The sequence below is a fragment of the Aythya marila genome (genome assembly GCF_965140915.1).
Source record: "Aythya marila genome assembly, chromosome: 12".
In the NCBI taxonomy this organism is placed as follows: Eukaryota; Metazoa; Chordata; class Aves; order Anseriformes; family Anatidae; genus Aythya; species Aythya marila.
In genome coordinates this window covers 17,604,561-17,628,238 of record NC_139053.1, presented here as the reverse complement: position 1 = coordinate 17,628,238, position 23,678 = coordinate 17,604,561, and the positions used below count along the sequence as shown (strand labels likewise).

At 35.0% G+C, this 23,678-nt stretch overlaps 1 protein-coding gene across 1 annotated transcript in view; it reads right to left on the bottom strand.

The window, feature by feature from the left end:
- Nucleotides 1–23,678, bottom strand: part of CDH13 (cadherin 13) — a 489,121-nt gene that overhangs the window by 141,303 nt on the left and 324,140 nt on the right. Inside the window, exon 7 of the mRNA XM_082770306.1 lies at nt 11,242–11,420. Coding sequence (XP_082626432.1) covers nt 11,242–11,420 — 179 coding nt within the window. The remainder of the gene's footprint in view (nt 1–11,241; nt 11,421–23,678) is intronic.

Genomic DNA, 23,678 nt, shown 5'->3' with positions numbered 1-23,678 from the left:
TTATTCTTGAAGGTTTTGTTTTGTTGCTCATTTGTTTCGATTTAATTTTTTAAAACAGTGCTGCACCAAAATTTTCAAATGTAAGCTTCATGTTGGATTTCTAAATAAGCCTCCAGGCATTACACATGCTTGAAAGAAGGAACAATTCACATCAATAAGACTATCTACATACATGACATAAATCACAAATCCAGGGGAGGATTACCGGTGTAAGTGAGCTAAGGGAACGGCTCACTCATTCTTTTCACTGCTGTTTCACATCCTGGTCCCCCACTCAGCCACATGGCTTCATCCCCAGTTCCCCCATGACAGCATGGGGAGACTTCAGGCATTTCTATGAGCTCATTCAACTCAGGAATCCAGCAAGCTTCTGTTACTGGATCAGTTTCTTGCTCAGTTAGTAAACGTGGTGATGGGAAGGTGGTTGGGCAGGCAGTCACATTACCTTTTCATGACAGGGACCTGGCAGATCAGCCCACCTTGTCTCACCGTTAAGCTGTTGCTGCAAGCACAGAAAAACACAACAGTTTCCAAAACTTCCTAACTGGACTGGGACCTTTTGAGTTCTCTTAGAAAAACAGGTTTGAAAAACAATCTACTTGGAAGTGCTGAAATTTTCTAACTGAACCACACAGCTTACTTCTCTGAACCTCTTACAACCATCTCTTTAGCCACATTGCTAAAAGCAATGCTTTTACCTATTGTTATCTGAAAGTGCTACCTTTAAAAGTGAAGAGACGACAGGGTACAGAACCTGGTGATTATTTTTCCTTTGAGTCAAGAAGATGAAGCCTTAATGCTGTAATTTGGTTATGGTGAGAAATCAGAAGTCCAGGAAAAAGCCTTGCTATCTCTAATTCCCCTGTTTAGCTGTACAGTTGCCTTGGGCCTGCTGCAAAGTCTGCCCCAAGAATCAAGGGAGATGACTTTTCACTTACCTTGAAAAAGGCTAAATCAGACTTACATTACCATCAGCACAGCTTTTACTATCTTTCTTTTGTATTCTCAAACATTTAATGATATTAGTGGAAATCTTTGGACTTCTAGATACTAGAAGGTACACTTCCAATACATTTCTCTGAAAAATGTCTCGTATTTCAGCATTTAACATCTACCACTTGCAATTCATTTAAAAGATAGAAATACTTTAGGGAGTTCTACAGGAATTTTGTCTCTTTAGTTTGTCTCTAAGTTTTATAGTTCTTCAAGGACACGTTAACAAAAGTGCAGACAGATGATTCAGAAATTTCTAAAACAACGGAGATTAAAGGAAAGAAAGGTAATACATGCAACAGAATTTCTGCCACTTCTTATGGGTGAAACAGCATTTTGGTGTCTCAGAATCACCTTTTTCCTCAAGTCACTCTTCCTGCCCAAGACTTTCATGCATGCAGTTAAGTGCCAATGCTGAAGTAAATGTCAAAGTAGCAACTGCCTCAATCCTGAAATTTTTCTGATAATCCCACACAGTCTTTTTATTACTATGCAGACCTATTTACTCTCTAAAGTGCAGCTTCCACTGAACTATTACCTAGATAGCTATTTAGAGCTGCATTCCTGTACCTTCTGGTGTTTCACTGTCTGGTGACATCTGAATCAGATGTCAAAAAAACATTTATGTCAATCCAGAAATAATGCTTAAGTGAGATATTAGAGCAAACACCTACATTTGATCCCTATAGGCTGGCTCAATCTGTCTCAGCATTGAAAGCTACCGTCTATGATGGTCATGGCATGAGTGCCATTGTCCTCTGTGAAATTTAGATTAAGTTATTAATAGGAGAAACTCAAAGGCCTGAAAGCTGAAAATGAAAGTATATTGGAAGAAAATTTAATTACGATCTTTTAGTTCATTAACAGACTGTGGAATGAGTGTAAATGAACTTACACAGCTATAGAGAATTGTGCCTCCCATAAGACTATGACTTCATAACTTTCCTTCAACATTTTTAAAAGTGAAATTCAGCAGTAAACTTAAACTGAACTGAGACAGCATATGTAATTTTTACAGTTTAGTTACTGCTAATACCAAATATTAATTTATCCCAACAAGCAGGTAACTATTAGCAACAAACACAACATGAATGTATGCAAAGGTGCTGAGGAACAACAAAAAAAGGTAAAAATCATTACGTTTATCTTACTACTTTTAATTCTTGCCTCAAATGTTTTACTTGTTTAACCTTCTTTAGAACTTACCAGTACAGCTGCCAACTGTTTAAAATATCTGCAAATGATTAATTTAGTAAAATATTATGGAGACACTGAACAACTTCTGTACACACACTAGAAGAATTCCATTCCTCTCTGAAAACTGCAATCAAAAATAATTTCCAATTAAAATACTTTCTGTCAAAAAGAAGAAAATTAATTTAAATTTTAGCTGTAGGACGAAAGGAGAACGAGCAACTTCATGTTTCATTTTCTTCAGCCTGTCACTTCAATTCTCTTTTGAGGAAGACTTATTTTCAGATGATATAATTACAATCCCGAAATGGCAGTTTTAAATATACATGACAGATGTTTATTAAATTGAAGTACATTTGGAATAAAATTTCCTTTCCTCCTCTTCGCTGAAGAAGCAAAGGCCAGATTCTAGGGTCTCTCTTTGTTACAGTCCCTTAAATCTGAAATATTTTTATGATTGTCAATGGAATTATCCTACATTTTAAAGATTAGAACTCCTCTTCCCTCCATTACCACCTCACGTATCCCACTTCATTTGCAGTGTGCATGTTGCTTGGCCTGTCTAAGCATGCTTTCAGACTTTACACAAGGCAAAATCCTAGTATTAATACTACGACAAGTTGTGGTCCATTTTTCTAAAAATTATTAAGTAAGTATTGTCAGGCAACGTAGTCTAAAAACATATGTAGTATGTCAAAAAAAAAAAAAAAGCCAACATTCATAAATACTGCTCCACAATACCATCAACACACAAGGGAGAATTCATCTTTTAGATGGAGGTATCTATTTAAAAATAGCAGTACAATATGGCACTAACTTAAAGTATTTACAAATCACTTTTCTAAGTGAGCAGTATCTTTACTTCGGAATGATTTATGTATGTGGTCCTGAAGGCATCAGCTTATACTTGTTCTGCAGGAAGAATGATACTTTATAGATTTCCTCTCAAGAAAATCAACCCCCCCCCAGGTTTTTTTATTATTTTTATTTATTTATTTTATTTATTTATTTATTATTTTTTATTTTTTTTTATTATTATTTTTTTTTTTGCCTTGAAAAACAAAATTCCATGCTATTCCATTCCATTCCATGGACCAAATTAAAGATGTCAAAAGTAAAACAGAAAAAAGTAATAAGCAAAACTGAATTATATGCATAAAAGGCAGAATTCTTATACTGGCAGAATTCAGTGATCATCCAGCAAGAGAAAAAAGAAATACATATCATATAGAGAACTTTCATAACCATACCAAAAAAAGAACATAATGCATATAAAGACTAGCCCTTCAGTAGTAAGTTGACCTTTTTTCTACAGTAATCAACCATGTGAGTACGTAGCTTCATTTAAGCTTTAGATTATGAGCTTCTGAAATGTTTGTATATACATAATATAGGAGGTGGTTTTGTTGTGTGCTTTGGGGGTTTTGTTGCCTTTTTTTAAAAAAAAAAAAAAAAAAAAAAAACTTTGAATACAGTTCTATATTTAGATGCTGACAACTAAATAGAGAAATGCTACCTAATGCTTCACAGAGACCAAAATAATACAATTACGCTGTGAGGAAAAGCTAAAAATACATTTATAAATTCATGTTACTTTTTAATGATATGCTCCAGAAAAAGGATAGATACAACTTCGAGAGAGAGTATTTTCTGATTGATGGTATTAAGATAAAAAGAAAAAAAAAAAAAAAAGTTTTAATCAGTTTTTCCTACATACAGTCTAAAAACACATGAAATACAATGGGGTCATGGAATCTAGACCCAAACTAGTTTTATAGCTAGATTCTTCTGGATAATAATTCTTAATCTAAGAATTTTCTTAGTCTTCTCTTGGGAACATGACCATTGTGTAATCTTAATTTCTGGCACTCGATAATACTCTCCCTTGCCAGGATGTTAATACAGACGCAAATATTTTTTTGTGAATTTACAAATACAATTTTTATAAATTGACAATATAGAAGCTAGGTGCTACCTGGGTATTTCTTGTAGAGAAATTACTAAGCATTCTAAAAGTAATAGTATTTGGTGCAAAAATCAAACTTAAGATTTGATAAAAACAGAAGTATTTTTTTCAAGCAGATTTTTTTTTTTAATGGCAGAATATCACTACTTTTACAACAAAGAGTTCATATTACAGATACAGCAAAACCAGTCTACAAACTAGAGATATTTGTAGAAAAAAAGGGTTTGTTAAGATAGACAAACACTTCTACCTTTTGTAGAAAGGTATTCCTTTAATATTCCTCAGCCCTAAGAAAAGACTGAAAGACATGGGAAGTGTGCATATTTCAGATTTGCCTCATCTTTTGGCCCTTCTATTCTCTTTTTTAAGCTGACATTGACACAGACATCTACAAAACACATGGTATGACACTAATCTGGATATTGTTTTATTATCTTCTTTTGTAGACGAACTTCAGCTACCATTGGACCCTCTGTACTTGTAATACATCCCAGCATTTAGCAGCAATTTACCATCTCTTTCTGCAAAATCTGTTACTTTAAGTTTTTTGTTTGTTTGTTTTTAAAGGTACACCACTTTTTTTCTCCTCTCTTAGTCATTTGACATACTGGGATTTTAGTATCTGAACATTTATAGACTTAATATTCCTTTCCATTTTTTAAATAAAGAAACTCTACCCAAAAAGATAACATACATCAGTTATCAGCCTCTATTCAAAGTACTTGGGAAGCTGTTATCATGCTTTGTGCCACTCTTAGTAAATGCCTTGAAGATATTTTAAAATATTTCTGCAATGTATCAGAGTCAGAGAAACTCATGATATTTAGATGAGTTGCACGTCTAGAGGATCAGCAAATCTGCCACAGATATCAACACCAAAAACTCTAAGCCAAACATGAAACAGTGCAGAAAACTGCACATTTGAAAAATCATATTCACATCTTCTTCTGGAAAATACTGAGCTTTCCCAGAAAGCAAGTTATTTTAGGAGTACGTTTTTTCAAAATATGCTTGGAGTCATCAATAGATGAGAGTAGTTGAGAAACACCTGTTTTTCCAACTATGGCAGATAATGCACGATCAGAGGAATGAAACACCAGTAGCCTACCAAAGAATTAAATCCAAGATCCTCAAGAAGAGCTGGGCATATTCTTTTTCTTCCCTTAGCATCAGCCATATTTTCAGGAATCAGAAAACATAGTATAAGGAAAGCATTAACTAAGGGTTAAAAAAAAAAAAAAAAAAAAAAAAAAAAAAGCCTTTTCTATCATGTATTCTAAGTGGAAAAGAAAGAAATGTTAGATATTGCGATATATGTCACTTAAAAAAAAAAAAGTAGAAACTGAGGTCCGGCTATAAGGTAAAGGTGTGCAAGTAGGAATTCTGTCAAAGACAAGACAAAATGATACAATTATTCTAACTCAGAGCTGGTAGGCTCCAAGGTATACATTTTCCTACAATCACTGTAAATATGAATATTTTAGAGGTTAATACGAAGATCAAATGTGGAATGCATTTGCTGAAAAGATTAATATCTTTTCATTAAAACTGAGGGTGCACTGTTAGTTCAGCATTTGCATTTAGATCGAGTAAGTAATAAGTATATTGACTGCTTAAGACACATATCTCAAAATGGAAAATATGGATGAAGTGGATAGTGTCCATTGGCAGAAGTGGAGAAGGTCTTTCTGTTTTCTACTGGTCTGCCTTCAGAGAACTTAAGCCCTATCAACAAGAACACTGATTTACTTATCACAGCAAAACTGATTGAATACTGTAAAGAACATTTATGCAAGCATTCATCCTTCGTGCAACCAGTGTATTGGTGAATATGTATCAGCAGACTGGCATTGACTTGAAAAATTGTAAGTCAACGTACAGTCATTCATAAATGTGTGGGCAGGAATGGGTATCTGCTAGGTGTTACAGACTTCTGTTGTTGCAGTTGTTGTTTAAAGCTTAGAGTCATCCAGAAAAGTGAGAGCCTCAGCCTGCTATTACATGATTACAAGTAGTCTACATAAACATCAGCAGGACAGGCTAGTGTAACTCCAGGTTTCTCATGGTTTATAGCATAAAGCTATCAGCTCCATCTTTTCAAGTAATAAAGAGAGGGACAGGTATATATGATGCAAATAATGATATTTAGATGCATCAAGACTGATTCAAAAGGTTAAAAATGTAGGAAATGCTTGCTGGAGTGGTGCCATGGCTTTGTGCAGGCACACTGAGTGTCAGTCTCACTGGAGAACTCACATTTATTTAACTGACTCCAGCCCTGAGTTTCTCAGAATCACAGAATACTTGAATTATTTTTCTTGAGAAGAGTTTTTAAAAAACATATATAACAGCATATAGTCCAGCACAAAGCAGATATCTCAAACTATTTTTTTTTTAAACTTTAAACCAAATTAAACACAGCAGTTCCTATCAAAAGCATATTACTCCTCAGTGAGAAGTAAATATTTCACTTAACTGTGGTGACAACGGTCTTATAGTACTATAGCCATGCAAAATTTATACTAATCATACAGGTATTTTCCTACAGACCAAGGGTCTGTAACTGGCAAAACAGCATTGTGGGTAAGCAGAAAAACTGATTACTGTTCCATAAAAGAAATTTAAGAGCTGGTTCTACATTTTACAAGTGTTTTCTCCTCCTATGAACAAGAAGTGTTATTTTTCTTTCACTGCAGGGAAGTGTCACTTTGAAATGGACTCTCCATTCCTAAAATCCAAAAATCAGGACACTTTCTCAAGATTACTTTCATTTTGCCCTCCCCCCCCCCCCCCCCCCCACACACACACACACACAGACACCTTTTTTTCTTCTCTATTTGGGATCATTTAGACCACACTCTTTGGTAGAGGGCATCCTTATCTGAATCTATGAATCAAATGTGTTCTCCAATGGATATCTGGAGGTATAATTTGCCCCCTAACACTCTTCAATCTTTATCTCTGACACATTCAAGGATGCCTACCTAGCTCTCGCAAGAATAAAATGCTCATTAATCTTCAAAAATATGTCCTTACCTGCCTTCTGAAAATGAAAATGGATGTTCTTGAATAAACTAACAGAGATTTGATGCAAACCCTGAGGATCATGCACTTTTGGAAAAATTTTGAATGTGAAAAAATTACAAATGAATATAAGTTGGTAGATTCAGGCCATATAAATCCTGCATGGTGCTGAGTTTTTCTTTGAAGGCTTGAAGCACTCTCAGCTTCCCTCAGCAGATGTCAATAGGAATCAAAAGCACTCAGAAGTTGATATAATGTGGGATTCTTACATACACTTTTTCTGCATATTAGAGAGTATGACCTTGTTGTTTAACACTTTTGTAGGTGATATTATACAATGGAAATAACTTCAAAGCAACCACTGTCACCTATCTGTGCTAATTTAAACTTCTATTCAAACTTGTTAAGCAATCAAAAACCACGTCCAATTACTAGTAGAGTTGCTGGAAAATTCTAATTCATGAAAACTGGATCTGGCTGAAAGATGTATTTTCTCACTTTACAAAATTTTGAAACTATGTCTTATCTTACGTATCTTCTAAATAATTAGAACAAAACAAACAATTAAAACAAACAAAAAAAAATAGCTAGGTTGAAGATCTGCAAATGGATATGCAACCCAAAGAAAAGACCTGAGAATACTTTTCTATTTCTAGATAGTATAGAAAGAAAGCAACCCTAAAACGAGTGAAATGACTTTCACATTACATATTCCTTCTGCTGCCTTATGCATGTAACAACATTCATAAAGTGTATGAAGTCACTTACCACACCTGAAAGCATTATCAAGACACCTAATAACTGTTAAGTCACAGAGAAAGAAATTTCAAAGGCTTGTAGAAATTAAACAAAATTCATTTTGAACTGATCCTCTACAGCTAAAAGAACAGGTGCAGCCTGAGGTTCACCAGAAAGAAGTTCATCTTTTTTCTTCCCTTTAATTCTTTTATTTTTTTCTGAAAAAGCATCTATTTAGAATTCACTTTCAATCCTCAAATATTACCAGAAAAAAAAAAAAAGAAAAAAAAAAGCTTGACTTGATTTTTATCTCCTTATATTTATTGTTAGTCTAGATGTTTACTTATGAATGCTGAGATTCTCCCATATATATTTAATCAGAAATAAAAACTGAGGCCCACACTTCACTCTACTTTTGGGTAAATACCTTTGTTTTGATTCTTTGCACTGAAACAAGAATTTCTGAGGTTGTGTCATGTCAACTCCTATGAAAACACTGAAGCATAACAAAGTAATATGGGCTTTAGAGTATGTTCAAACCTACCAGATAGTGAGACGTAGATACAAGGCATCTTGCACTACACAATAAACCCAGTTTCCTGTTTTCTCTGATATACAAACATGAAACTGATTATACTATAAATAAACAAATAAGCAACAAAAACACAACACAAAACTTACATGCTGCTAGTTTATCTTAAATTTCCCAAAAGCATCAAAATCCAAGTGGTGGTCAAAATTACAAAAAGAGATGTAGAACTTGCAACTGTAATCGGTGTTTTAGCATAATTTAAAACAGTTTATATCAACCTCTGGTGCCTATAGATGTGATTAATGCAAAACAATTTTCTCCTTCTCTATGTCCATATCCTTGAGAAACTTCTACTTTAATGCAGCTTCTCATTTGGTGTCTAAGGCTAATACAGTTTTAAACAGTACATGTCCTAGGAAGAACTGAAGATAATCCCCTTTTGACTAGTAATAGCTTTTTTTTATGATTCATACGGAAAATAAATACAGCTAGCAAAAGACAGAAAAATTAGTAGTTTTTGTAAATTTTTTAGTTTAAGTAAAATCTAGGAGAAGCTGATGGTTTGAATTGGCAGTCACAATGCTTCAGGTTCACCAGAACCTATTTTTTCAGATTCTGAAACTGGAATTCCCCAGCATAAATCTTCCCCCATGGAAAAACTATGTTCATCTTCATGAGCTACACCTGCAAACAATGCTGACTAAAATCACAATCATCAAAAAGGAGCAGCTGAGTTGTTCACATTCATTTGCTTTTCCAAGGAGTCAATGGAAAACTTAAACAACTTGCTGTTCTACATTTGCATCTATCCTAGCATAATACGTTATATCCTGAGACACTGACTAGAAGTATTTATAGTAGCAAGATTATGTTGGTAACCAGAATTGTTCAGAACAGGATCATTAGGCCATTTGTCCCTAAAAATTATTATTCTGATTTAAAATAGGTGATGTACATCTTTGCATATGAATGGTAAACTTTAGAGATCCAAAAAGGGAGGTATGTCTACTAGTTCCTATACAAGCAGGAAGGGGCAGAAATGGCTGAACCCACAAAGATGACAGAAGACAACACAGCATCTTGAAGAAATAAGAAACTTGCTTTTTAGCAAGTCATTCACTTGACAAGTCAGTATTAGACTGGTCTTTAACAGCAGATGTTTTTGTTTGTTTTTTTTTGTTGTTGTTGTTAAAATTTTATACAGCTCACTCTACATTTTGACTCATAAACAATTCAGCATGTGTTGCAACAATAACAATTACTTTGCAGTTTCAACGGGACAGCAGTTTGCCTTGTCACCTTCAAAGTAAAGGTAACAAGTTGACTACTATTACAAATCACGAGGAACTCAGATCTTACTCTCTGAATATACTACCGAGCTGTAATATCTGTTCGATTGTGGCCAGACTTCTTGTGTGGAGACAGCATCATTATTTCATGAATCACCAGTGACCTTTGGAAGATACTAGGAAAAGCAGGCATGTTCATTCCCTTCCATTGATTTTCTAATTTTGAGTAAATTGGTTTAATCTGGGGAATGGTTATCTATTAGGAATAAAAATACCTAAAGTGACTTTAGAAAACAGTATAAAGCTTTTGAACTGAAACAATGAAGTTAGAAGGGAAATCTGAGGCAAGAAGGTAGTGATTATATACATCTTAATTTGCGCATGATTCTGTGGCCAGTCACACAAGTATGAAAGAACTGAAATTCCTCTGAACTTAAAAGACCTAAAGGCCTAAACCTTAGTTTTATTGCAACGTGTGTCTGGAATATGTATTTGTTTTACCCATGAACTGTCTGATGTTGGAAAAAAAAATGCAGAAAAATGAGTCACCTAAAATGTGTATGTGGTATAGGTATTGTTTTCACGTGGTTAAAATAAGACATAACATGCTGAATATTGACAACATTGGATAGTACTGTATCTAACCAACATAAAAGACCAGTTCAGTAAATCAGCATATACACTCAAAATAAAACAAGGTTGAAGAGTGACAAGTTAAGATCTTTTGGATTTCCCTGAAGCAGACTGCAAGGAAAGAACCTGGTCGCCTCGAGGAACCTAAGAGCACGCAGCCCTACATAACTGAGGAAAGTGGTTATGTACAGAATAACTCTTCAGGTCATCACTGTAATGGTTTCCAGATTTCATACGTGGTGATAACATCTAAATTTAGTTTATTGCCTTCTGAATCTGAGATTATCATATGTAAGTTTTCTTTATTATCTGTTCATGCTTTCATTATGTTAATGATCAACAATAAATGTAGTAGATTTTTGCGTGATAGTAGCTCACCTCCAAGACACATGCAGACAATCTGTCCCTTTACTATTCCTTTCTTGTATTTTCATGGGGTACTAAGTATTGGTACTAAGTTAATTATTCCAATAAATCTCATTAAAAACAAAATTCTAGAAAAAAGATTTAAAGCACTGAACTGTAACAATCTCATAGCAAGCTACACACACTATTAGGTCTTTTTTGTTTTTAATTTGCTTTTTTTGTTGTTTGCTGTTGGTAACTCTAGTTTGACTTCCATTTATTCCTGGGATCTTTGCTCTCATCAACCAACACCAGAAGTCTTGTCCAACAATGAACTATTAGATTTATAAATAGTGATCACAGAACATACCTTCTTATGCCAAAATAAGAAATTAACAGAAATCTATAAAAGACTCCTCAAAGTTGATCATTCCAACCCCCAACCCCAACAATACTCCTGAACATTTCCTAATATCATAGGAGATTATAGACGTGAACATTAAAATATCTGGTGATAGGAAACTTACCTCACGATCCAACATTGAAGGTGACACCACTGTGACAATATCTCCCTTCTCTGGATCTATATAGAACATGTTTGGAGATGGTTTGGTGGGTGTCTGTTTGATGATGTTATATCGCAGAAGAGCATTGTCTGTGCTAGAGTCATCAGCATCAAATGCTGTCATACGCATAACAGTTGTTCCTAAGGGAAAGATGGACAGACAATGTAGTTAGCGAGAACACTTAAAATTATGCTGCCTTCACCTGTGAGAACCAGGTGGGTACAAAATAATTATCTCATCAAGACCATTAAATAGTTTCACATGATACTTAGTCTGTAATTGCAATTTTCCTTTTTTTTTTTTATTACTACTGAGCTAACAACAAAAAGTTGTTAGTGCTTCTGGTTTGCAGCTGACAAATTACTAACCAAAAACTTTGTTGCTATCCACATTAATAACATTACACTGGGTGAAGTGCAGATGCATCTTCTATGCTTTAGATTCTACAGGTAGAAAGTCTACAAGATATCCATGATGAAGACGGCAATGCTGAAATAAGAGAAAGATCTCTGTACTTTGAATTCTTGCACAGTTTCAAAACTGGCTGGACATTTTAATCCTTCTGTCAGTATGACAAATTTTATCATGAATAAAGCCTACATTATTCTAATTTTGATTTGAACATACTTATGGGATTATCGCATCATTCTCAATATAAAACACCCACCTTTATTGCCAGACTATCCTTATTGTGATGAAGTTGCTTTTAATATGAAAATGCTATAGCGTACACTTCTGCTATAGAGAGCAACAGGGTGAATGCTGCTGATTGCACAGATTCTTAAATAATTTACAGAGGAAAAACCTTAATACTCTTCTACTTCGCAGTTAATACAGAGGCAACTGAGGTGCTGCCAATTCTCTGGTTACCTAATGGAGCACATACTCCCACATCATGGGATCAAGTATTTTGCCCTCTCTTGGATAGGAGCACCAGACGATGACAAAATTAAAATGCTATCATAGCATCATTTATTTGCTTTGTGAAGTAATTTGGGAACAAAGGAAAGGAAATAATTCAACATCTGTGATATTCACTCCTAGACCATTAAAACTTATTCAGTTCATTTCTAGGTATAAATATAATTTTATGTATTTTTTTAATATAACTAAAAGCAATATGTCATCACACCAAAACTAAAGCTTTTCTGGTAATATTTTCCTGAACAAAGAATAGAACCCTAACAAACAAAAAAGTTGTGATCAAATCAGTGAACTAGTTCCTACGGTGGATAAAAATTAAGTAACAAATTACTGCAAAAGTTATTAGCAAATTTTAAACCAACAAGGGAATATAAGAAGGTATCTGTTCCTTTGCCTCAAAACCTCAACCAAAACAATTTATCAAATTCCATCAACTATCCAATTTGCACTTAAGTTACTTAAGTAGTGAAACTGTATCATGTAATGTTTGAACCACAAAGTTAATTATAATTCTTTGCTAGAGTTAATTCTTATATAGCGTCTAACTCTTTACTCCCCATAGACTTTCAATAGACAAGTATTACTCTAAAATGTCATGAGGAATCATAAGAATGGCTTCAGTTGGAATGTAACTTAAAGATTGTCCAACTCCAACCCCCTTGCCACAGGCAGGGATGCCACCCACTAGATCAGATTGGCCAAGGCCCCATCCAGCCTGGAATACATTTGAAATACATTTTCACTTCATGCTGGGTCTGTAAGATTTGTCCTCAGTATCCATACAGACTTTGCAAAGTAACTACAAGGGATTAAAACCCTCTAGTACAGGCAAGGCCTAAGACATTACATTGGAAGTGCCTGCAGAACAGAAATAAATATGTAACATTCGTGTATGGTAATAAGCAGTGAGCTTTTATTCTTTGTGAAGGTCTTCAAGCACAGATTACTTAAAATCAAATAAAAATGAAGTATTGCAGTAAAAATAAAAACAACTAATCTACAGGCTGACATAATTGCTTCACTCACTGTTAAACAACCACAACTGGCTTGTTTAGATGTTTCTTTTTTTCTTTTGCTGCATTTCTCAAAGTATTGCCTCTTGTTGTAGTGACCTTGAATACAAGCTCTCAAAGGTTTTGCTTCATTGCTACTTCAGGCAGAGTTACCCCCCTGAGAAATATAACAGAGATCTGACAGCATGTTGGTTTTATTCACCAGTGATTAAAGGTCAGACAGCTCAAAAAGAAGCTTACCACTGGATGCCATGCCATGTTTTCCAATATTACAAGATGATCCTAGCCCTGATATTTTCAACTACTTTGAGACTTTTTCAGAAGCAAAAAGAAAAAACATCTTTCTGTTTTGAAGGATAAATATTCAACCTCTTTTTAAAAGTACAAGGAACTTGTGACACACTGTGCTATTTTTTAGGTATTTATTGTATTTGAAGAAGATTATTTATATTCATGTTAGATAACGTTTCATGAAGATCATCCAAGTCACAAGACTTCACTGAAATAAATAAGAGTTAGGGCAAGACTTCAAGAGATCTTAGAGTGCTCAAAAAGTGTTTCACTCAAAATGAAATTCAATGGTAGTCAGTACATGACTCATTCTTGAAAAATGCAATTTAATGGGATGCTATGTTCAAGTACATCAGACTATATTTTTAAATGAATTTAAATTTCTACCATTAGTCATCTATTAGAGGAGTTATGTTCAGCAGAGATTCAAACCTGATTCAAATACATACTCAGGTGGAAATCCTATTTATACAGTTGTCCTAGACAGTTTTACTGAAATATTTCTAATGATGAGTGTAGAAGGCACATACAGATTTTAAGATCTGATGTAAATCCCCAAATCGCTAGTTATTCTGGCATAAAACTGGCTTGATACAATGGCTGAATCTGATTCTGATTTGCCAGCTGCAGTTCTTTAACCTTTCTATTCTCTGGACATGATCTTGTTCTGTGTAATCTGTTCTGCTGCAAAAAGATAAAAAAAATTCTAGTAAGTCAGAAGAACAGAATTTCACATTCATTTTGCACAGAGATGCTAGTGCCAGTAGGGCAGGTGTTGAGAATATGATCCATTTGTTTTTATCTTGCCTCTGCCAAAGATTTTGAGATACTGCTAACTAGTTAACATCAAGGTAATGTGTATGCTTAAGCAAAAGTTATTCTACTCTCACAAGTTCATATAATAGATGCAAAAATGCACATAAAAATTGTCTTTAGATGTCATTATACATTAGTACAGTCTGTATAAAACTTTATCTGTTTTCTGTTTGTGAACATCAATAAAAAGAACTACCTCTCTTTAAACACCACCTATATAAACTCATCACCACAACCACCAGGGAAGCTGCTTAATACTGCTACTGAAAACAGCAAGGAAACCTTGCACTGAGTTGAAAACTGGTGCTAGGCTTCTGCAGCCACGCTGAGAATGGCTTGTACTCAGAAACATATCCCTGTGCATACTCACAAGTATGTTTGTAAACTAACCAGAGTTCACTGTCCATTCATCTCAAAGCACAGTGGTACCTCCTGTGTATTCTACTCCATTAAAACAAAACAAGTAAACCCACCTCTCAAATAAAAAAAAAAGTTATAATGGGTATTTGTTATTGATGCCTCAAAATCACAGCAGTGTTAAACCAGGAGCTAAATCATATTCCAAGAACCTGTTGGAGAAGTCTCATAACTGTATTTCCAGATAAGAGCTAGCCTCAGTTGGGGTGTACACTGAGAGTACAAATGTGACCATACATTTAGGATGGGGCCACCACAAAGACTATGTTTAGAGATTTGATTCCTAAAAATGCAGTCACACTAACTTTTATTTTAAAAGGTCCTACCTCATACATCCGGTCCAAAAGAGTTTAAATCAAGATGCATGCCTCCTCAGTTTTACTCCTTCATCATAAAGTTTTATTCTTCATAAAAGATTCATTTCCCCAGACCCATAAACTGACTACTTCTAATTCAGTGTCATTTTATAAATACTTCCATTCCTGGCATCAATCAAATGCAGCTGGCTTTCAAACCACAAAACAACAGCTTGCTACATTATCATGTTAAACAATATATATTAACTTATCAAGCTGAGGAACAAATGTCTGCAAAATCAGCAACTTTATAGTTCTGCTGATGATGTGCAGATAGTCATTGAAGCAGTCTCTCTCAGTGAAGGTATAGTTATGCTGTGCTGTATTTCAATATTCATGCGTTATTTGCCACACCTTATGTGCAGTTTCACTGTTACCATAATCACTCAAAGCCTGTGCTTGCACCTCCCAGAGCTGCTCATCGATCAGGAATATCCACTAGCCAAGTCATTGCTCCAGAGGCTGCAGCTATCAATCTGTTGATTGCTCATTTGGCCTGTAAGTTGGCTTGGAAATATTGGCGAAAAGCTCCCTTTAGACATTAAGAAGTAAAGCACAATGCTTACACAATTTTGTGGTAATCGGAGCAGATGGTTTCTTGGGAAAGGCTCTCTGGCATTTTGTTATTTACTTTGTAATAACCTTTTTCTTCCTTTCCTCCCCTCCTCCCCCCCCCCCCCCCCCCCCCTTTTTTTTTTTGAATTTCAAGATGCCAAGAGGATGCTAGGGACAGTTCAGCTGATGGATGAGATTACTACTAACAGCCTGAGCCCCTTTTTTATTATTTATTTTTATTTTCTTCTTCTGGGTGGCCTTATGACTTTGTGTCCAACTCCTTTTCCAGTTCTGGCATAGAGGGCAACTGTTCTACATCCTGTTCCCAACTGTCTGGCAAAGGATTCATCAGGTGTAACTGAGTGTTACACTGATGCACATTGTGATTTATGAAATTTTGTAGAGTTTTACTGAGCAATACAAGCATTTTTATTTCTGTCTTTCAACGTGACTCAGGTAACATTCATTCACTCTTGTTATATTTAAGTGCAATTTATTGCTATTAAAATAAATTTACAAAAAGGACTGAAGTTTAGTGGACGTTAGACCTATTTCTAGCTTGATCAAATATGTGAACAAGTGTCTTTACATAAACCCTTAGAAAAAGACTCTGAATTTGAATAGAACATTAAAATATTCAACTTAAGGACTGAACAATTTTGAGTTAGTGCTTAAAAACTTCCTTTAAAAAGTAGATTTTTTTGTTTGTTTCCACTGTATGTTCAGTTCTGTCTTCTGCACGTACTGCAGAAAGAGTCCAATTTCATAATTAACATGACCAGTTCACTGAATTCTATTTCCATCTTCTTCAAAAGTTCAGGTGTACCTCTGTATACTGAAAATAACCAGTTCCACAAAGGTATGCTTTTGAGAAATAAAGCTATTTTAGCCCAAGAAGAACAAAGAGAAGTGGGAAGAAAAAGGAAGAAAACAAAAGGGTTACTAACATCTCTAGAACACTTTATTGCTGTATAAAAAAAGACCAAAACACCAACTCAGAAAATGGAGCAAAGGAGGAAACACTTCTATACTCATCATAACTAATTACATGTTTAACTGTCATTTTGTACTTTAAAGACAACAAGCCCCAGGGAAGCAAAACAAATATAAGAATAAAGGTCTATTATGTCTCCAATCAAATGCATTTGAATTGCAACTACAATTATTAACTTATGCGTGTTATTAAAAACTTGAAGGCTTTGCTCAATAGAGAAGACATTTAGTAAGAATTAATGACTTCGGTCTTTTAGCTTATTTCAGATTTATATAGGACAATAATTTCCTATCCTGCAGGATTTTTTCACATCATCTGTTTAGATGTCTGGCAAATGCAGGATATATATTCACTTTTTAAACTAGAGTTTAGATAGCATCACTGATCAGCACAGTGGGCATGCCAACATATTGCAGCCAGCAGGACTAGAGAGATGCACTGGTGAAATATCAGTGGTGGAATGAATTACTAACTGCTGTCGATACACAGAAGAAATTTCAGTGATGTTAAATAGAGATGAAGAACTGTTAAGGATTGCTACTATCTATAGAGAGTTAATGTGTCCAGGAAGCATGTAAATTGAGGTAGAACTAATGGGAGATTTCTAGCTGAACATTATGACAAAACAGTGAAGTAATATGGGCAGGTCAACCATTAGCAATACCAACAATAATTTTCTCATGAGATATACAGCTAGAAAGTACAGACAGAAGAAGCCATAGGTAGCAGAAATTATTCACTGCTGCCTTTTTTTTTTTTTTTTTTTTTTTTTGAGACAGAGAGAGAGAACATTTTCTATGTCTCTAGATATATCATAGGGTATAGCATTCTGTGACTGAAAACAATGTTAAGAGCTTTAGTGTATTTGCAGCTCCAGGCGAGATACTGACATATGAAATGTCAGTAAATGAATTTGTGTTAGCTGAAGTTACGTGACATGGATGATACTCTGGTATATTTTGCTTTGTCTCTCCATTGTTATGGATGTATCTCTCTTCAGCATAAAATAATTGAGAGAAAATGCTGAAAATAGTTAGCCCAACCAAGGATACCAAAATTATATATGAGATCCCTATCACAGATCTTGCACTGCACAAAATACAGAAGACCTGGTCCCTGATCAGGATAACCTACATATTAGATCATGTGCACTCTTCTTCCAGAGGAAGAAAAAAAATAATAAAAGAGGCATGTAGTCTTTTTATTTATCTGATGAACTACAGGTACCATGAAATCTGCATTTGCCTAAGGAGTAACATTAGTTAGGTTTCATTTCCTATCTCTTATTGTCTGAAGGCTCATCTGGATGGCTAAGATGAAATGTTAGAAGAGCTAAAGTCACTCATTCCCTTAGCAAGTCCATTAATAGAATTGGTTTTTTCTTCTTTTCACCTTTTATTTTCACGAGACTTCCATGAATTAAAAAGACCTCTACAAAGCAATTTATGCCTACAAGAAAATTAGTGAAAATAGAATGATGAATTGGGAAGCTTTGAGGTACCGACTGCCAGCTGGCCAGTGCACTTGCTAAAAAGATAACTCATTCAGATGACTCCTTGCTTTTATGTGCCAGTTTATTTTCATCAGGTTTCTATATTCAAAATCAAAAATCAAAGCTATTTGCCAGCTACCAGTCCATCACGGGAAAGCAAAAGCCTGGTTTCTCCTCTGTGTCACGTGTACTGCTTATTAAGCTTCCCACCTATCTGAGCATTCACAGGTACAGAAGTAACAAAAGAAATATTCATCTGTGGTGACATGTCTATAGAAGGCTCTTGAGTATCAGGAGCAAGACTGGTTGGTGGAAACATTCTCTTCGTATTTCAGAGTATGTGTTGAGCTCCTCAATTTTTAAAAATATTAACTTTGCACATATTAAAAATAAAGAGGTTTAATATTTTAACACACAGGATTCCTGAGACAGGGGAAAGTGTCATGATGCATTTCTGAACCAAGTTTACCCTTGCTCTAATACAAATATAAATCTTCATATAACAGGACCAAAGGAAGTAGAGAGGAACAGTGACTGCTGTGCTGCTGTTAGAGACCCTTCACCAAACAACACCTACCTACAGCTCTGTCTTCCACTGAACAGTTTGCCCCAGTTCCCCCCAGCATCATTGTTACACCTTCAGGAAATAAGCATTCCTTGCTCAAACATAAGTAAGTCATCACACTCAATTGCTTGCAGACTCTTCAGATGGACTGGGAATTACAAATTTATCTGACATTTGCTGAAGGAGGGCTTAGAACAATAAAGCTGTAGATGGGGAAAAAAAAGAAACAGCAATCCCCTTCCTCTGAATATGAACAGGCTGTAGATTTATGCAAACCACCATTTGCTGAACCAGAGATATTTCCTTAACTAAGATTCTGCCTAAACTCAGGATCAGCATTAAAAACACAGCACTCTCATGTCTGCTTCCATTTTGACCAGTACAGTCTATTAAGAAAAGGCATGAATTACTTCTTGGATCATGACCATAAGCCATAAAAAGTCCCACTGTTCTAATATTCTAACTGCCAATTCATAACATAATCTTGTATGTCAGATAACATAATTCATAAAGCAATATAACACGTTCTCTTGAAGTAAATGGTTTAATGTAAAAGATGATATGCACTGAACATCTCACAGCAGGTGAATATGACAGAACAGTGATTTACGTGCAAAAGAATAGCTATCCAGCACACAGTGCAAGATTCAGTCATAGACACACACAGAGAAAAGGGAGGACCCACATTCCCCCTGGAGTTTGGTTAGCATTAGAAGTCAATCGTAAGATCACAGGAAATAAAGACCATATGAGACATTAAAATATCATTGAATTCAGTCCCCTAAAAACAATGCAGGACCATTCTTGAAAAGATACAGAATATCAGCTTTTTTTCTTTTCTGAAAACCTCAAACAAAGAAATTTCTACAATCCCTACATGACTTATCACCATGATGACTGTATTTGGTGTACATCTGCCAGAAAGCCAGCTCAAGCCCTAAGGTAGTCTAAAATAGCCAGCTACACTCTAACCTGTCACTGCACAAGTGGAGACAGAACGTTAAGCCCTTTCCAAACCTTTTACAAAACTATCATAGGTAAAATGTCTGAAACCCAGAAACTTCTGCCTAGAGTGACCTCATTTACTCAGCCCTTTGATCTGAACTGTTTGACAGCTGAAATATTTTGTCAGAGATGCTCACAACTCACATGATTCACCATGCTGCTTTCCCACTTCCGTATGAAATTGGAATTGCCTGCAATCGTTCAAATTTGATTTCAGGCATATACAAGCTGTTTAAATGCAGATGCAAACTTTATAGTCTAGAACAGCTAAGCACAGAGCTTACTAAAATATACATTCTGCTAAGCTTTCATTTATCTCTGTTTTATAATCCAAATGTTTTCTTTTAGCTTTACTCTTCCTTTACTTTAATAGTTTCCCATTCTTCTACTCTTCTCTGTTTATCAGGGAGGTGTAGTACTGGCCAGAGCAACTCAAGTTTCTAATAGACAGCAATTTTTAAAGTAACAAATTATATAAAGTCTGATACAAATTTCATACCCAGAAACACCCATGAGAAACAATCTTTTGAATGTGGTAGAAAGCTTTCCCTAAACCTCAAGACAGAAAATAAACTAGATAAAATTAATCATTTAACTTTCTTTCAAAAGAGAAGTTAATATCCCATTTTTCCCAGCCTGCAATCAGGGAGGAATTCTTAATCAAGATATATGAAGAAAAGAAAATAGATGTTTCAGAGACTTAGTTTAGTAAAAAAGGACTGACAGTTATTTGTATTCTCAACTTCTCAGAGAGAACTAGCCATTATTCACTTTCCTAGCCATCATTCACATTTTCGCCTTGTCTCCATTCAGTCCTGTTAAGAGTTAGCATTCTGAATTTCTATAGGAAAGACTAGAATAACAAACACAGGCTCTTCTCTCAGTCCTTATTAAGCAGAACATACTAATTGGAAACCTAGTTCACGTTCAGCTGTCCATTAAGCTATGAAAGCTTCTGAATTTGAAGACCTGGCAGCACTTCCCAGCTCCTTGATCCAGCCATATTGTAAACTCACCACCCTTCTGCAGCACCAGGATCCTTTGGAAAGGAAATTTGGCTGCACTGGTAAAGAGGAAGCAACAACGTGTGTTAATATGACCATCAATATGGACTACTGGTCACCATGGACAAGACATACTACAGCTTGAGAAAGAATCAGAGTAACACTGTAACACTTCAGACAGTTTTTTTTTGTTTGTTTGTTTGTTTTGTGTGTGGGAGGGGAGGATTTGCTTATTTGTTTTTAAATAGAGGAATTCAACACCGAAAACTGCTCCAATGTTTGTCAGTTATGTTTGCTTTTAAGCTAGAACTATCTGTAAGGCAGCAGTGAAACCAGTTAAACAAAATTAATGGAAATGAAAGAGATCAGTGTCAAATCTAGTTTTTAAACAAGTAGTATATTAAAATCTAATAACACTGAAAATAAAGAGGCAATGAGAATATTTTTCATTTCAACATAATTTCATTTTTTTCAAAATGAAACAAAACTGTAATATGTTGACAGTAACTGTCTTAAAAAAAAAAAAAAAAAAAAAAAAAAAGCTGTAAAAATATGTTTTGTGTGGCATGTGTAATAAGAAACCAAAGCTTCCTGGTTGTGCATGTTCTGCATTAAGCCTTGTTCAACAACAACAAAATGGAGACATTTTTTCTAAGAAGGGAGTATTTCCACAGATTTCAGCAGCCCTTTGATCAGTGCCACACTTGATAGATAGAAAATCTCATTCTTCCAATTACTTTTGTAAAGGAATTTACTGGCTTCTTAAAACTATCTTATAAGAAAGACAGCAATTATACTCCTGTCCCAGTGGGCTTTAATCAAAAACATGTCATTACACTACAGAAACCACTTTAGACTATTCTGCTACATCTAAGTAAGGTATACTGGCATCCTTCCTGATTAAAAGGTAATATTATTATATTTTAATATGATCTCTCAGTGCAAGGTCAGTTTTCCGTGACTGGAAATGCTTTTTGGGACAGTGGTCCAGAATTTCTGTTGATTTAAATCAGCCCAACTCTACTAAAGCAAAGATTCATATTAGGTGAGGCTACAGAATACAGGAACGACCTTGAAACACTATTTTTGGAATACACAGTATTACACTGCTTTTATTCCTTTTTTTTTCTTTTTTTTTTTTTTTTACCTTCCTAATTTCTCACTTCAGTATATGTGAAATGGAAGAGAACAGCTAAAGGATGATCAGTGCCTTTTCTATACCTGTGCTACAATAGACCCCTTTCTTTCTTACTACCATTCACTTATATAAAAATCTGTTTTCTCACATGGATAATGAAAATACACCAACATCCACTTTAGTCACTGCCATCTTCATTTCTTACCTGCAATTAATATGAACTGGTTATCCATTAATTTCATGTTACAAAACAGGGATATAACGGAAGCACCCATCTTATTCTTGATTCTGTCACTGTGATTCTCATCAGCTACATCAATCTAAAATTAATCTATATAACCCAAGGGTGCTTCAGTATTATAAAAGTATCAGTCTGAATGAAAACAGAATCAGGCCTCATAACGAAGGGGGCAAATCTTGCATCATTTCTGGCTTTTCTGTAGAACTGGAGTGCACACTTATTCTAATGTCATCTTTCTAATTTCATCTTTGCATTGATTTCAAAGTCAAGTCCTAGCTATCTGATCTATTAAACATCTGAAAATTCCCCCCCCCCCCCCCAAGGGATGTGTTTCTGTCTTAATACAGGAGCTTCTAAGGTGAGTTTCTTTCTTTTTATTTCCCCTCCTACAGATACACTACTAGATAAATTTGACTGGTCTCCCAGTGTCTATTGAAGTTATTACAGTTACTCAAAATCATCCTGACCAGATAATATTTCATAATGAACTTCTCCCCTGCTAAATTGCAATAAATGAATTAGGCAACTATTCCCTGTTCTTTGTCCAGAGAATTGTATTAATTCCACTGAACTTTTCTAGATAAATCATATCAAAGATGCAATAATTCCTGCTATGACTACAAACAAAAGTGGAGTATTTGATTGTAAGGTCTTGAATTTAGTATTGAACAAATCCATAGAGGATTTTAAGGCATACCTTGGGAAGATATCCTTTACTCTTAAGAATGATTCATTCCTTCCCATACATTCTTCTGAATGAAGTTCAGTAGCTTCTCACAGTAAAGAAGCCCATACACAGCAAGGATAAACACAATCAGTTATTCTGGAAAGCTACACTTTGAATTGGTCAGCCTTTAAATCAAGTCCATAGTTTCAACTCATTTCCTAAGAGCGTTCCAGAAAAGTAGCTGTTAGAATGTTTTTCAGCCATTTCCTCATCTTGAGATTGGAATATCTGCATACAGAAATCTTTGCAGCTCCACTAAAAGTCCTCTTTTTGGTTAAATTTTAATTTAAAGCCACTGATAGCTGAATTCAATATATGATACAAATACTGTAAGAGTATGCTGTATGATTTTAAAGCAGATCTTAGAAACTACCTTATAAATCACAGGTTTCAAAAATCTATACACACTATGTAACGAGAATAGAGTTTTGTGCATGTCATATTTTCAATAGTGGCCTTGATATTCTTTCCAGAATTACATCATTAATTAAGCCTCTAAGCACAGCAAATTTGGGCTTAGTATGATTCATTTCACTCATTTACAACCATTTTTTAGGCCAGGTACCTAAGTCTTCTACACTTTTTAATAATTCCTGGAGATGTACTGGCAATTTTGGATGAAATTTATTCCATTACAAACTGAATATTTAAGAAAGGGGAGGTGAAGCATCTTTAGAAGTGATTACTAACTCTGGAGAAAATCTAACCTCAGAAAAGATATCTCCCAGGTCCTTAAAATATGAAATCAGTCCTATTAATTCTGTCCATCAATGAAGATGTAGAAAACAGGGATAGATCAAAATGATTCTCCTGTACTTTCCTCCTAGTATCACACACTCCAAAGAGACTCTTTCCCACTT